Source organism: Acipenser ruthenus, chromosome 6, assembly GCF_902713425.1.
Source record: "Acipenser ruthenus chromosome 6, fAciRut3.2 maternal haplotype, whole genome shotgun sequence".
In the NCBI taxonomy this organism is placed as follows: Eukaryota; Metazoa; Chordata; class Actinopteri; order Acipenseriformes; family Acipenseridae; genus Acipenser; species Acipenser ruthenus.
In genome coordinates this window covers 43,188,442-43,203,794 of record NC_081194.1, presented here as the reverse complement: position 1 = coordinate 43,203,794, position 15,353 = coordinate 43,188,442, and the positions used below count along the sequence as shown (strand labels likewise).

Genomic DNA, 15,353 nt, shown 5'->3' with positions numbered 1-15,353 from the left:
GTACATTATATATATATATATATATATATATATATATATATATATATATATATATATATATATATATATATATATATATATACTGCTTGAGTGCTTGAGCATTGCAGTTTCCGAGTGCTCGAATCCAAGCCTCATCTCTACATACTAGTGTACATAAACCTCCCAAACATTGCCACAAGTCCTATTTTTAAATGCCAATCTAACACAGAATCAAGTAATAAGTAATGAATATAATGTTTGCCGCCTTGTGCAGTTAATTGTACACGATCAATTATTACTAAATAACGTAAGGTATTCAAGTTCAGTCTAGTTAGTCTCATAGGCAAGCACCACATATTAAAGTATTATTTAACCATGTTATTCTAAGAACCGATTAACAATTGTATTTCAAACATTTAATCAAGAAAATCAACAAATCCACAACCTGTACCCTCTCCCGTTTCTTCACCTGTTTCCTCTCCCAGGCCCGGAAACTATGTCCTGTTTTCAAAAAGCGCGCACATCAACTAATTAAGAAACAGGATCGTCTTTTTTAAAGGGATACTAAAAAGAAACTTAACACAAAAAACCATAATAAACAGCAACATCATTTTAACCATTTCTAACGCTATAGTGGGGAGCCATAGTTACAATGCTATTTGTGTTCCGCCGTATAATGAGGTGTGTTATAACGGGTGAGCACTGTTGTAGATAGATAGATATACAGACGTGCTCAAATTTGTTGGTACCCTTACAGCTCATTGAAATAATGCTTCATTCCTCCTGAAAAGTGATGAAATTAAAAGCTATTTTATCATGTATACTTGCATGCCTTTGGTATGTCATAGAATAAAGCAAAGAAGCTGTGAAAAGAGATGAATTATTGCTTATTCAACAAAGATATTCTAAAATGGCCTGGACACATTTGTTGGTACCCCTTAGAAAAGATAATAAATAATTGGATTATAGTGATATTTCAAACTAATTAGTTTCTTTAATTAGTATCACACATGTCTCCAATCTTGTAATCAGTCATTCAGCCTATTTAAATGGAGAAAAATAGTCACTGTGCTGTTTGGTATCATTGTGTGCACCACACTGAACATGGACCAGAGAAAGCAAAGGAGAGAGTTGTCTGAGGAGATCAGAAAGAAAATAATAGACAAGCATGGTAAAGGTAAAGGCTACAAGACCATCTCCAAGCAGCTTGATGTTCCTGTGACAACAGTTGCAAATATTATTAAGAAGTTTAAGGTCCATGGAACTGTAGCCAACCTCCCTGGGCGCGGCCGCAAGAGGAAAATTGACCTCAGATTGAACAGAAGGATAGTGCGAATGGTAGAAAAAGAACCAAGGATAACTGCCAAAGAGATACAAGCTGAACTCCAAGGTGAAGGTACGTCAGTTTCTGATCGCACCATCCGTTGCTTTTTGAGCGAAAGTGGGCTCCATGGAAGAAGACCCAGGAGGACTCCACTTTTGACAGAAAAACATAAAAAAGCCTGACTGGAATTTGCTAAAATGCATATTGACAAGCCACAATCCTTCTGGGAGAATGTCCTTTGGACAGATGAGTCAAAACTGGAGCTTTTTGGCAAGTCACATCAGCTCTATGTTCACAGATGAAAAAATGAAGCTTTCAAAGAAAAGAACACCATACCTACAGTGAAACATGGAGGAGGCTCGGTTATGTTTTGGGGCTGCTTTGCTGCGCCTGGCACAGGGTGCCTTGAATCTGTGCAGGGCACAATGAAATCTCAAGACTATCAAGGCATTCTGGAGCGAAACGTACTGCCCAGTGTCAGAAAGCTCTGTCTCAGTCACAGGTCATGGGTCCTCCAACAGGATAATGACCCAAAACACACAGCTAAAAGCACCCAAGAATGGATAAGAACAAAACATTGGACTATTCTGAAGTGGCCTTCTATGAGTCCTGATCTGAATCCTATCGAACATCTATGGAAAGAGCTGAAACATGCAGTCTGGAGAAGGCACCCATCAAACCTGAGACAGCTGGAGCAGTTTGCTCAGGAAGAGTGGGCCAAACTACCTGTTAACAGGTGCAGAAGTCTCATTGAGAGCTACAGAAAACGTTTGATTGTAGTGATTGCCTCTAAAGGTTGTGCAACAAAATATTAGGTTAGCGGTCCCATCATTTTTGTCCATGCCATTTTCATTTGTTTTATTATTTACAATATTATGTTGAATAAAAAATCAAAAGCAAAGTCTGATTTCTATTAAATATGGAATAAACAATGGTGGATGCCAATTACTTTTGTCAGTTTCAAGTTATTTCAGAGAAAATTGTGCATTCTTCGTTTTTTGTGGAGGGGTACTGTAACAGGGAGAGACCTGGACTGGCCGTCTGACGCATGCGCGATGCTGCAGGAAGGGGGCGGCAGTCCCGTTGGGTCTGCCTGCCAGTCATGGCGGTGACACGGAGAGGTGGGGAAGAGGGTGTGTGTGCTTTTCCCCTCTCTGAGTGGCTGGGAGGCGGACTTTAATGGGATTGCTAACCTATAAAGTAACACTCTGTTGTTTCCTCAGATCTGCCCCTTTAAACTGGAACAGCGAGCAAGGCGGTCTCGCTTTGCCTACCAACAGACGGGAGGATAACAAACGCCCGGAAAGAAAAATCAAAGAAAATAATTTTAAAGAAAGAAAGGGAAAAGTGGGGGATCGTTGGGCAGCCCCAGTATTGTTGTTCAGTGAGACAGCAGAGTGTAGGACGGAGTCCCGAGTCGTACGGGTAGCGGCGACTGGGGAGATTCACGCTGCGAAGTGCAGCACATTTATTTTGTAGTTTTTCCTTACTGTGTTTTATTTTCCCTGTTTCTTTTTGCCTTTTTCGTTTTTATAATTTGTGAGCACCTGCGAGTGCGGGACTGCAGCTGAGTACCCTGCCGTGGTATTCCCCGTTGGGTCTGGATACCATAGCTGGTAACCAGACCACGGACCACAAGCGCCCTCTACGGGCTCAACGAAATCAGTACACCTCACCAGAGTACAAAAAGAAAATAATAAAACTGAGCACCTGTGTGGTGTTGTCAACTACCATTTCTGTCTCCCGTGTCAGTGAATACCCGCACCCTCCCACACGTGGTGTCAGAAGTGGGATTCACTGGCACTGCCCAAACAAAGCAGTGCACCCACCAACGGAGAAGAAATGGATGCCGTCCAATTTGCGGCCATGATGGACCTCCTGCGCCAGACCCTAACTGCTGCGGTGCAGGGGGCTGCTCGACCGGCAGGTCCTGACCCCAGGTTACAGAGACCCACAAAGATGACAGCCGAGGATAAACCCGAAGCCTACCTGGAGGTGTTTGAGGCCATGGCGACCTCGGCCGGGTGGGCTCAGGCACAATGGGCCAGCTACCTCTTGCCCCAGCTGACGGGAGAGGCACAGGCAGCAGCGAGAACGCTATCCCCTGAGAGGATGATGGACTACCCCGCGCTGAAAGCGGCCATCCTTAACCGCGTGGGGGCTACCCCAGAGGGGTACCGGCGAAAGTTCCGGGAGGAACGGTTCTCAGCAGAGGAGCATCCCAGAACGATTGCGCATCGTTTAAAGGATTACGCCATGGGCTGGCTGAACCCTGACGCGAGCACCAAAGCCAGGATAGTGGAGGTGATCGTGGTGGAGCGCTTCCTGGAGTGCTTGGCACCGGCACCTCGGCTGTGGGTGCAACGGCAGGCACCTGCCACTCTAGATCGGGCGGTCGAGTTGGCGGAACAGTACCAGGCAGCAGAGCCAACGCCAGCAAGACTGCCTGGAAGGAGTACAATTGCTGTATCACCCCCTCCACTGGCCCCGGAGAAGGCGAAGGGACTGGGGGGAAGGGGTAGACAGGTATTTGGACGGGGGGTGTCAGCGGGAGCTCCCGGCCCGGGAACTGGGGCAGGGTGGGGTTACCCACGGGCTGCCGCGGTGTCGGACCGGGGTCTCGCGCGGCCACCTTACCGTCGAGCCCCTTTGATGGCTCCAGTGTTTCCACCCCCTGTTGAAGCGCCGGGACGAGAAACCAGCCCACCAAGGTGTTGGACGTGCAGGGAGGTGGGCCACATCGCGCGGGACTGCCCCGTGATGGAATGTGACCTCAGCCGACCAGGTAAGCATGTTCAATTACCTCAGTCACTCCAGCAGACGGGTTTTGTTATTCCTGTAACCGTGGATGGTACACAAACCCAGGCGCTCCTGGATTCAGGGTGTGGTCAGTCCCTAATACAGGATAGCCTAATCTCACCGGGGCATAAACAAATATTGGGTCGGGTGCATATTAAATGTATTCATGGGGATGTACGCTCTTATTCTAAGGTTAGCATAACGATGAAAATTGGCCAGCAGATGACACAGGTGCAGGTGGGGTTGTGTCCTCGATTGCCGGTCCCGGTAGTTCTGGGACGGGACTGTGGGCAATTCAAAAGTTGGTTGGCTGCCCTGACGGCCCCGTCCTCCCTATTGGCTAAGAAAGAGGAAGTAATTGGAGAGATCTTTCCCTTTCGCGACCCGGAGTGGTTTTGTCATAAATTTAAACCCCGTAAAACTAAACGGGAGCGCCGGGCTGCTAAGAATGAGGGCTGGCAGTGGAAGGGGTTTGAGAAGTTTCAGGTGGGGGCGATTGGTGAAGAGTCTGGGGGGGAGACCGCGGAGCCAGCGCAGGGGTCTGGTTCGGCTGCCTCCGCTCAAGACCGATCTGATCCCGAGCTGGAAGCCATGGGAGCTGATTTTTTAGCTCGTTCCCGTGACTTCCGACTCGAGCAAGGGCGTGACGACGTGCTGGGCAGGCTCTTTGACCAAGCAGCGGTGGTTAATGGTCGGGTGGTCGAGCCCAGGCGCGCCGCCACGTACCCTCACTTTGAAATCGCTCGAGACCTCCTGTACCGTGTTGACAAATTGCCCCAGACCGGGGAAGTGCGTCACCAGTTGCTGATTCCTCATCCCTTTAAGGAGGATTTACTGCGGCTGGCTCACGCTATTCCTTTGTCTGGTCATTTGGGTAGGGATAAGACTAAAGCAAGGCTTGTGTCACGGTTCTACTGGATGGGGCTGGATGGTGACGTCAGACGTTTTTGCGAACGTTGTGGGGAGTGTCAGAAGGCTAGTCCTAGAGCCGTCCCACGAGCCCCACTGGTGCCGTTGCCCCTAGTGGAAGCTCCGTTTCAGCGTATTGGAATGGATTTGGTTGGGCCGCTGGAGAAGAGTGCGGCGGGATACACACACCTATTGGTCATTCTGGATTACGCCACGCGTTATCCCGAGGCCATTCCCCTTCGCTCTGCCTCAGCCAAATCTGTTGCCAACGAGCTTGTGAAGGTCTTTTCCCGAGTGGGGATTCCCAAAGAAATACTAACCGACCAAGGCACCAACTTTATGTCCCGACTAATCCGCGGAACATGTAAACTTTTGGGGATTAAGACCATTAGGACCTCGGTTTTTCATCCTCAGACCGATGGTCTTGTGGAGCGCTTTAATAAAACCCTTAAGAACATGTTGCGCAGATTTATTAATAGTGATGTGCGTTACTGGGACCAGCTGATTCCTCCCCTTCTCTTTGCGATCAGAGAGGTACCCCAGGCTTCCACGGGTTTTTCGCCATTCGATCTGCTGTATGGGCGAAGACCCCGGGGTGTGCTCGATCTGGTCCGAGAGATGTGGGAGGAACAGCAGGACAATTCGACTAATACAGTCCGGTATGTGTTGGACCTGCGCAAACGTCTTGAGTCTGTGGGAAAATGGGCGCATGACAATTTGCAGCAGGCTCAGCACAGACAGGAGACGCAATACAACCGAGGAGCCCGGTTGCGCACATTTCAGCCGGGGGATAAAGTACTTCTATTGTTACCCAGTTCTGAGTCGAAACTTCTGGCTAAGTGGCAAGGACCCTTTGAGGTTACACGCCAGGTTGGGAAGGTGGACTATGAGATCTGCCAGCCGGAGCGACGGAGAGAGAAACACATTTATCATATAAACCTCTTGAAGCCCTGGCTGCAACCGGAGGCATTGGTAGTGGCGCAGGCAGATGACGTCACAGACCTGGGACCTGATCTTTCTGTGGTGGCGAAAACAGGGTCGGTACAGATTGCAGAAAATCTGACACCAACACAGAAATGTCAGGCTCGGGCCCTTGTGACGGAATTTCCTGATGTGTTTTCTCCCGTCCCGGGGCGGACTCGAGTAGCCCACCATCACATTGAGACTGAGCCGGGGGCGCTAGTTCGCCAGAGGCCGTACCGCATACCTGAGCGCAAAAGACAGGTAATAAAAACGGAAATTGACGAAATGCTCAGACTGGGGGTAATAGAGGAGTCCCAAAGTGACTGGAACAGTCCGATTGTTTTAGTGGATAAGCCGGACGGGTCCACACGATTTTGTATTGACTTTAGGCGAGTTAATGAAAAATCGAGGTTTGACGCTTATCCTATGCCCCGGGTAGATGAATTGCTGGAGCGTCTAGGCACGGCTCATTTTATGACGACACTGGATTTAACGAAGGGGTACTGGCAGATACCCCTGACCCCGGAATCCAGAGAGAGGACGGCGTTTTCGACTCCCTTCGGGTTATACCAATTTAGGACCATGCCCTTTGGGTTGCACGGAGCACCAGCCACTTTCCAGCGGATGATGGATCGCATTTTGCGGCCCCATCAGCAGTACGCCGCTGCTTACATAGATGACGTGGTTATCCACAGTGAGGATTGGCCGAGTCATCTGTGTAAGGTAGCGGCGGTATTGCAATCCTTGCGGGAGGCTGGGCTCACTGCTAACCCAAAGAAATGTGCCATTGGGAAGAGTGAGTCGGAGTATTTGGGGTATCGAGTAGGGGGCGGCCAGATCAGACCGCTGATTGCTAAGGTGAAAGCCTTGGCTGACTGGCCGGTCCCTACGACCAAACCCCCGGTGCGCTCTTTCTTGGGACTAGCGGGCTATTATAGGAAGTTCATTCCGAACTTCGCCACGCTCGCTACGCCCTTGACAGACCTCACCCGGAAGGCTGCCCCAAATACGGTTCAGTGGACGGAGCCGTGCCAGAGGGCCTTTCTCGCTCTGAAGCGAAGGCTGTGTAGCAAGCCAGTGCTATGCAGTCCTGATTTCAGCAAGAGGTTCACCCTGCAGACGGATGCGTCAGAGACAGGTCTCGGGGCAGTGTTGTCTCAGGAGGTGCGGGGAAGCGAGCACCCGGTCCTGTATATCAGCAGGAAGCTCCTTCCCCGTGAAAAGAACTATAGTACCATCGAGAAGGAGTGTCTCGCGGTAAAATGGGCAGTCGAGTCACTCCGGTACTACCTCCTGGGGCGACACTTCACCCTGGTGACAGATCATGCCCCCTTGGCATGGCTTCACCGGATGAAAAATAACAATGCCAGAATCACGCGGTGGTACTTGGCCCTGCAGCCCTATGCCTTCAGGGTTGTCCACCGAGCAGGTAAGCTCCATCTAAATGCTGATTTTTTCTCTCGGGAAGGCATGGGGGTGTAGGATTTCGAATGGACCGGTGGTGCCATTCTGAGGGGGAGGATATGTAACAGGGAGAGACCTGGACTGGCCGTCTGACGCATGCGCGATGCTGCAGGAAGGGGGCGGCAGTCCCGTTGGGTCTGCCTGCCAGTCATGGCGGTGACACGGAGAGGTGGGGAAGAGGGTGTGTGTGCTTTTCCCCTCTCTGAGTGGCTGGGAGGCGGACTTTAATGGGATTGCTAACCTATAAAGTAACACTCTGTTGTTTCCTCAGATCTGCCCCTTTAAACTGGAACAGCGAGCAAGGCGGTCTCGCTTTGCCTACCAACAGACGGGAGGATAACAAACGCCCGGAAAGAAAAATCAAAGAAAATAATTTTAAAGAAAGAAAGGGAAAAGTGGGGGATCGTTGGGCAGCCCCAGTATTGTTGTTCAGTGAGACAGCAGAGTGTAGGACGGAGTCCCGAGTCGTACGAGTAGCGGCGACTGGGGAGATTCACGCTGCGAAGTGCAGCACATTTATTTTGTAGTTTTTCCTTACTGTGTTTTATTTTCCCTGTTTCTTTTTGCCTTTTTCGTTTTTATAATTTGTGAGCACCTGCGAGTGCGGGACTGCAGCTGAGTACCCTGCCGTGGTATTCCCCGTTGGGTCTGGATACCATAGCTGGTAACCAGACCACGGACCACAAGCGCCCTCTACGGGCTCAACGAAATCAGTACACCTCACCAGAGTACAAAAAGAAAATAATAAAACTGAGCACCTGTGTGGTGTTGTCAACTACCATTTCTGTCTCCCGTGTCAGTGAATACCCGCACCCTCCCACAGGTACCAACAAATTTGAGCACGTCTGTATGCTAACTTCACTATAACGAACCCTTCTTATAACGAACACCTGTTTTTAATGATCCCAACAGCAAGAACCGATTTTTTTTCAATGCAAATTAGCCCTATTGGAACGATCACGTACAGGATTTAAAGCAGTAGATGGTAAAGTGCCCTTTAAATCGTCTAGAATGTGTGGCAATCTGATGTTTGCTAATAATCTGGGATGGGATAGTAAATTATTGCTAATTACATTTACATGTTTAGTCTAAACTGACATCAGTTATCTTTAGGATTAAATTAGGGATGAACAATTCTCATTCAAATACTGTAATTTTATAAATCAAGATTGTTTTTCAGATCATTTTTGAAATGAGCAAAGGTATAGTATTCCTTTTTTAATGAGCATTACATCGAATTCATATGTAACTGGTATGATGGAGTACTGTAGGATCTGATTTTACAATATTTCACCTATAGTGTATGTGTGCAATTAAAACTAGATTGTTAAACCTTTTTTCATAATTCAAATTGTGCATTGAATTATAACCCACAAACAAAAAACTTATATGAATAATGATTAAAAAACAAAAGAAAAAACTTGCACTATCTGGACAGTGCAGGGTTATACCTCTTTGGTGTTAATCAGATACCCTGGCATCTATCAACACCTCACCATGGTGCGTCAGAGCTCTCTGCTGCTGCTGTTGGGGGTGAAACTGGGCTCCCGTCTGCTCTGCACAAGTTAATGATCCCTGGCCACTTGTCAGAGAGAAGCTAGGGTATTGACCTTAATGTTCTGGTCCCATTTAAACTGTTCTCTAGTACCAAAGGAGTATGCCCCCTTTATCCTAAATAGTCAGGGTTTCATGAACCAGTAGAGCAGTTTAGTCCAACAGCTTATTTTATTTGATTGATTTTTAGAAATCCAGCGTGAGTGATTCTAAAGGGAATGTGGAAATACATGTAACATTTCAGTATGTACAGTTAAACATGTAATAATATTAATTAACCTTTGGTTACGGGAGGATTAAGTTTGCCCTAAAAAGGGATTTATAAATTGATAAACAGCTTTGACCATCTTATGCTGTTTCCAATTTGATTCACATTGCTGACATATGTTAGGGAAGCATGCTGCTGTTCTAAGGAAGTTCATTCTCCTTTAGAGGGAAAACTACACTGCCTGCTCCCCAACAAGTAATGCTTCCAGTTAATGCAGTGTCCTCTCGTGACTGGGTGCATATGCATTTTTTAGTATATAGTATTGTACAGGGGAGTGCTTGTGGATACTTGATACTGTATGGTTAAAACAGTTACACTATTATGCGAGGTGACATGTCGTGTTTTGCTGACTTGCTTACTGTACAGTATACATTGATAGTAAATTGCCTTTAAGTTCACTACCAGACTGAGCTACTGCACTGAAGGCTGTATATCTTGAGATCTTAAAAAAAGCTGTCTATAGGCAATACTGTAGTCACTTATTTTAAATCCGGTAACAGATCGAGTACTATATTATTATTATTATTATTATTATTTGTTTACTTAGCAGACGCCTTTATCCAAGGCGACTTACAGAGACTAGGGTGTGTGAACTATGCATCAGCTGCAGAGTCACTTACAAATACGTCTCACCCGAAAGACGGAGCACAAGGAGGTTAAGTGACTTGCTCAGGGTCACACAATGAGTCAGTGGCTGAGGTGGGATTTGAACCGGGGACCACCTGGTTACAAGCCCTTTTCTTTAACCAGTGGACCACACAGCCTCCTACTGTAGTTCATTCCACAATGAGATGCAGTAATTAAAATGTTTTTGAATATTTACCATCCAGCTTGATTTAAATAAAGGGTTAAATAAATCAAAAACATTTTTTTTGTGAAAGAAGTAAAGTGAGGGAGGTGTGCAGTTCTCACCCACCAGCCAGCTCCTCGAGAGCCAGACCCCTGCACGTTGCGGGCGCCTGTGGTGCTGCGAGCAGCAAGTGCCCTGTGCCAGACAGCGGCCTGTGTCTGGCCAGTTGTTTTAGTGACACAATAGAAGCTATCATGCCCTTATAATTACCCCATAAGCCTCTAGACAAACCCCCTCTTTTTAAATCCTGCGGCTTTGTTTAGGGAGGAGCTTTTTCAATGCGTCTGCCACCATGTGCAGCTGTGCTGTTGCTTTAGCTTGTTTAATACTGCAGCATTTCTTAATCAGACTCGACAGAAGGGAGGTTTTTTTTTTTGTTGTTGTGTTTTTTTTTTTTAAACAAAATGGTTTAAGCAGCTGTATTGTGGGAGACAAACAAAGAAGTTATTATTGTGACTCTGAGGAAAAGGGGGGGGGGGGGGTTGCAGGCAATTGGGCGGTGAGGCATTGCTGCTGTTGATGCCGATTGTTGACTTGCCATCTGCCATCTATGGAAGAATACAAAAATGACAGCTCCAGCAGGGTGTTCAAGAGGTTGTTCGGAGAAAGAGAGACGCATAAACATGTGCAGATGTCAAACAGCATAATGATTAGAACTTGAGACACTTCATGAAGCTGCTGCTGCTACTTGGATTGTGGGTGGGTAAGCAAGCAGGCAAGCAAGCAAGGAGGGAGGCAGGGAGGGAGGGAAGGAGGTTATACAGTCTACATGCTTCTCTTTTTTTTTTTTTTTTTTTTTTTTTTTTTTAAGTTCTGCATTTTACTCTCCCCCCATCTATTTAGAGCTGTTCCCCTCATCTGCCGGCCAAGGCAACCTAAGCATGTTGTAGACTGTTTCATATGCAAATGCCACTGCTGCTGGTCTGAGAAGCGACGGGCAGCAAGCGTTGCAGCAGCAGCTGTACTCTCCTGTCTCTAGGCTCAGCCTTCATAACCTCCAATTACCAAAGCAGGAGCTGCCCAGGCCTTTTGTCCAACTCGTCACCTTAATCAGAGATGTCCTTCTTTTGTTCACTGCTTGTGTCAGTAAAATTCAGGGCAAAACAAGTACAAGGCCAACAATTATTATTTATTTATTTTTTTTGGGGGGGGGGGGGGGGGGTTCCAGGAAAAAAAAAAGTTTATTATTGTTGTAATTAATTACAGTTCAGACAACAGCAGAGATAATGAAATATGTGTGATATTTTAATGGTAAATCAGAGTACCAGGTAGTTTTAACTTAATATTTTGAACAATGTACATGTATTAGGTCAGGGGTTCCCAAACTTTCCCAACTAATGACCCACCTGAATAGCCATGCCCAGTGCGATAGTGTGAAAAAGCATATACATACAGTACCAACCAAAAAAGTGCACTACAAACACAAAGCAAATATGCATATACAGAAACAAACACACTGTGCACAATAATTGCAAAAACAGTTTCATTTTACAAAAAAGTGCAAACAGAAACAAAAAAAACCCCAAACAAAAAGGCTGTATTGCTTGGTTCTTAGCTTATTGTAATAACTTGTTACCTCTGTAAGTCGCCGAGCATAAGGGTGTCTGTCAAGTAAATACAAAAAAAGAAAGAAAAAAACAGGCTATGCTGCTGCCTTTAAACCAAAACTAAAGGCTTATTACTGTGCTGAGAATACCTCGTTTCCAGTTAAATATGGCTGCTCGTTTTCACTGCATTTTCTCAGGTACAGCTAATCAAAGATGTTCTATTTATTTCTATTCTATTAAATAGAATATCTTTGAGCTAACCTTTGGAAGTATTTGCGCTACGTCAAAGGTCAAACGGCATTCAAACATTGAAACTTGAGTCGCTATTGAAACAATCTTTAAAAATGTTTCAATGTTCTGCAAATGTGTTGGCTGCAAAAAAACATAACAAGCAGACAAAAATAGATTTTTTAAAAAAAAACCTTGAGTGACAAATTCAGCGACATTTTCAAGTTTTGTAAACCTTTTAAAATTATGTTGACACACTGTTGAAAAGGAACATGCAATTTCCATATTTTGCTGCCTTTAAATCAATAAATACATGGGAGAAACATTTAACAGCAAACCTTAAATGACATTTTTAATACTACATAGAAATAATTATGAAGTTTTAAAACCACAAATACCTTCAAATTATTAGTAAATTGTAACATCATATATGCCACTGACTCGCTAGGTCAATGTACAGACTAGTTTAAGTATAACCAACGCTAACGCCCGCCATTGCTACACTACACATTCCAAACAAACACTCATTTTTCATAGTTCCCAAAATATTTTTAAGATGGAAAATCAGCTATAGACGGAACACTCCCACCCCTGTCTTCAATACGCCTGTGTACAGTAGTACTTACTTCGTACAGTAGTATTTACTTTGTACAGTAGTATTTGACAGTGGCACATATTTGATCTTTTAACTTAGTACGGCTTCCTTACCAAGCATTTGCTCAACGATGTCCAGCTCCTCCCCGATTTCAGGCTTTTTTGATTTTGCAATGTGCAGAAATGCAAGATACAATGCTTTCAGGGCTTTTTTCTTGGCGAATGGATTTATTTTTTTCTAAGAAATAAACCACAGCTTTTGTTTGTGCATTCCGGGTAATTAAATGCCTTTTAAATTTGGAAGCCTTCATGCTTTCCTTTGCAAGCATTTCTAGGCACAACACACTTTGGCGCTGGATCATTTTCAGTCCCACACACAATGAAGCCAAGCTCAGTGTAACTGTGGTCATATTACCTTTATACAGGTTTGCTTTTCTTTTCAGGTGGAGGCATTGGACTTGTACTTAGATCGCTAGTTTTAAAAACATAACAATTTTAACTAATTGTTTGCATAAATACACACTACCAGCCTAACTACCGTGCACTGGTGAGGTGACGTTCAGTAGGAGCATGTGATAGCTTTCTGGTCCAGACCATTTTACATGCGGGTGGGGGTGGGGTGGGGGGGGGGGGCTACATTGTTGTTATTTATTTAGAATGTATTTGTCTAGTAGTGATCTTATCTTTTGTCTGTTTTGTTTTTGGACTAAAAATATTTAGGGTAATTATTTTCTGATTTAATTTCAATCAATCAATCACATTTATTTTGTATAGCGCCTTTCATTCCAAGGCATCCCAAAGCGCTTCACATGACAAATATACTATACAATAATATAATATACAATACCACCCTGATACCTCTTGCGACCCACAGTTTGGGAACCACTGTATTAGATCATTAAAATGTATCCAGTATCTTTAAATATGAACTGCTCTGTGTTCTGTATGCACTGTGCTTGATTTATATGCGCTGCAGTGTTTTATGATATTATCAACTGATCAGTGTGAGAGATTTCTTTACTAAAATTCATAGATGATGTATAAATCATGACTATAGCGTCTGGTAGCTGTTGAGGGTACCAGCAGACCTGGTCTGTGTAGCCTGATATTGTACTTCTGAGGGGTAAGGGGTTCACATAGCACAATTATCACTAATTGCTACTGTACCTCAGTCCACATTTTTTGCTGGAAAAGTGTTTTAGAATGTAAGGGTGCAGGATACAGTACAAAGAGTGGGGGTGAGCAGCACTGGCTGGACAATAGGGTGGGAGTTTCATTGTTTGGACCCAGCTGCTTCCAGAGTGCTCCATTATCCACCCTCCAGCTCTACTATGCAGTGAAAAGGGGACAAATGTAACTACAGAATGAATAGTTAACCATTTCTACTTTCCACCCTGCAACTAAAAATAGAATAGAATACCCATTTGCAACTAAGTGACTACAAAGTGCCATCATTCAGACTGAAAATTGCACCTGTTCGCTGCTGTACAATATGTGGGATGTTGCTGAGCACACTTGTCCACTGCCATCGCTGTGCCGTGCTCGGTAATTCAGTTGCATTGTATAGCTTTTCGGGTGCTTTAGTTTATTAGAAAACATGAATGTAAGATTTAATTAGTGTATATATAATAAAATACCTTGAACTATACCTGCACACATTAAGTTGGCACAATGGACTGACCTGAGTGCAGCAAGCAGGGTAGAGGACAATAGTAAACACACTACAATGTCGCCCCTGCACTAGCAGGAGTTCCTGTTCAACAGCAGTTTTTGAGACCTTGTGGCAAAGTGCTAATTAGTGCGCAGGTGAAGTGCAGGTGCAGTAATCCAGTGAAACAAACAGACAACAAAGTACGGGCGAAATGGTTTGTTTATTTTTAATCCAACAGTCTGATGACCAACCAGTAAATAATAAGTAACCATAGCAAGGAACAGATTACGTCGCTTCGTCTCCTATTTGTACCGTCACACATGACCCCTTGGTAAAAGATTGCAGCTGCTCCTCCAATCCGTGGCTGCCACGTCATTTCCCTTCCGGGTTGATGAGTTAGTGCACCGAAGCTCCGCCCCCTTTCTAGATGACTGACTTCCTTTTAACCCAGGGAATGAATTGTCAGGCCAACCAGTCCAGGGTACTCTGTTCCCGTTACTTAGCGCCCTCACAGAATCATTCTATTTCTGTCACAGATCTCCATTTACTTCACTGCAGAAACCAACTAAGTCCTTAGAGACCAACTAAGACTTCTTAGGAGGGCCAGATAAAACTTTACTTAGAGGTCTGGGGCCATATTACAAAAGCATCCGTATCTTATCTTCAGAGATAGAATGTCCTAACTACATGTTTAGGAGAGTTGATATTACAGCAAATGCTCTCCTAACTTATTTTCCTATCTTAATTTAAGATAGGAAATTGCATATTACAGAACATTCCTAACGGTCATTTCCTAAGTTTTTTTTTCCTAACATATAGGACTTGGTGGAACCTTTCATATCTGTTGGTTAGAAAAAGAACATTGTTAGTTTGCAAGATCTGAACAAACCATGCAAAACACAAAAAGAGAAAATGATGCTCATGTATTATTGTTGTTATGCTTTAGATTTTCTATACAGCGTATTCTATAGTGAACCATAATGATCCATTAGTATATTTTGGGATGTGTACCTTTAACAGTAAGTTACGTATAATGTCTAGATGTAGCCCCACCTACCGTGGTTCATCATGTTATGTACGGGACAGCATGGAGTTGGAGTTAGACGCGCTCACATGTTACTGTCATTGATTATGATAATTGATATTTGAAACTTTAAGATATGAAGTAGTCTTTGTTGATTCTATCGTGTTATTGTACAGCGAAGACACTCCATTGAACTATA

General features: G+C 44.8%; 2 protein-coding genes across 4 annotated transcripts in view; both read left to right on the top strand.

The window, feature by feature from the left end:
- The window catches only part of LOC117411324 (RAC-gamma serine/threonine-protein kinase-like), a 234,899-nt gene that overhangs the window by 122,948 nt on the left and 96,598 nt on the right, over nucleotides 1–15,353 (top strand). The window lies entirely within an intron of this gene.
- LOC131737287 (SCAN domain-containing protein 1-like) lies at nucleotides 1,839–7,890 on the top strand. The gene is made up of 2 exons (XM_059025406.1): nucleotides 1,839–4,088; nucleotides 7,710–7,890. Exons 1-2 carry the CDS (start codon nucleotides 3,146–3,148, stop codon nucleotides 7,721–7,723), a joined length of 957 nt encoding a protein of 318 aa, XP_058881389.1. The 5' UTR covers nucleotides 1,839–3,145; the 3' UTR covers nucleotides 7,724–7,890.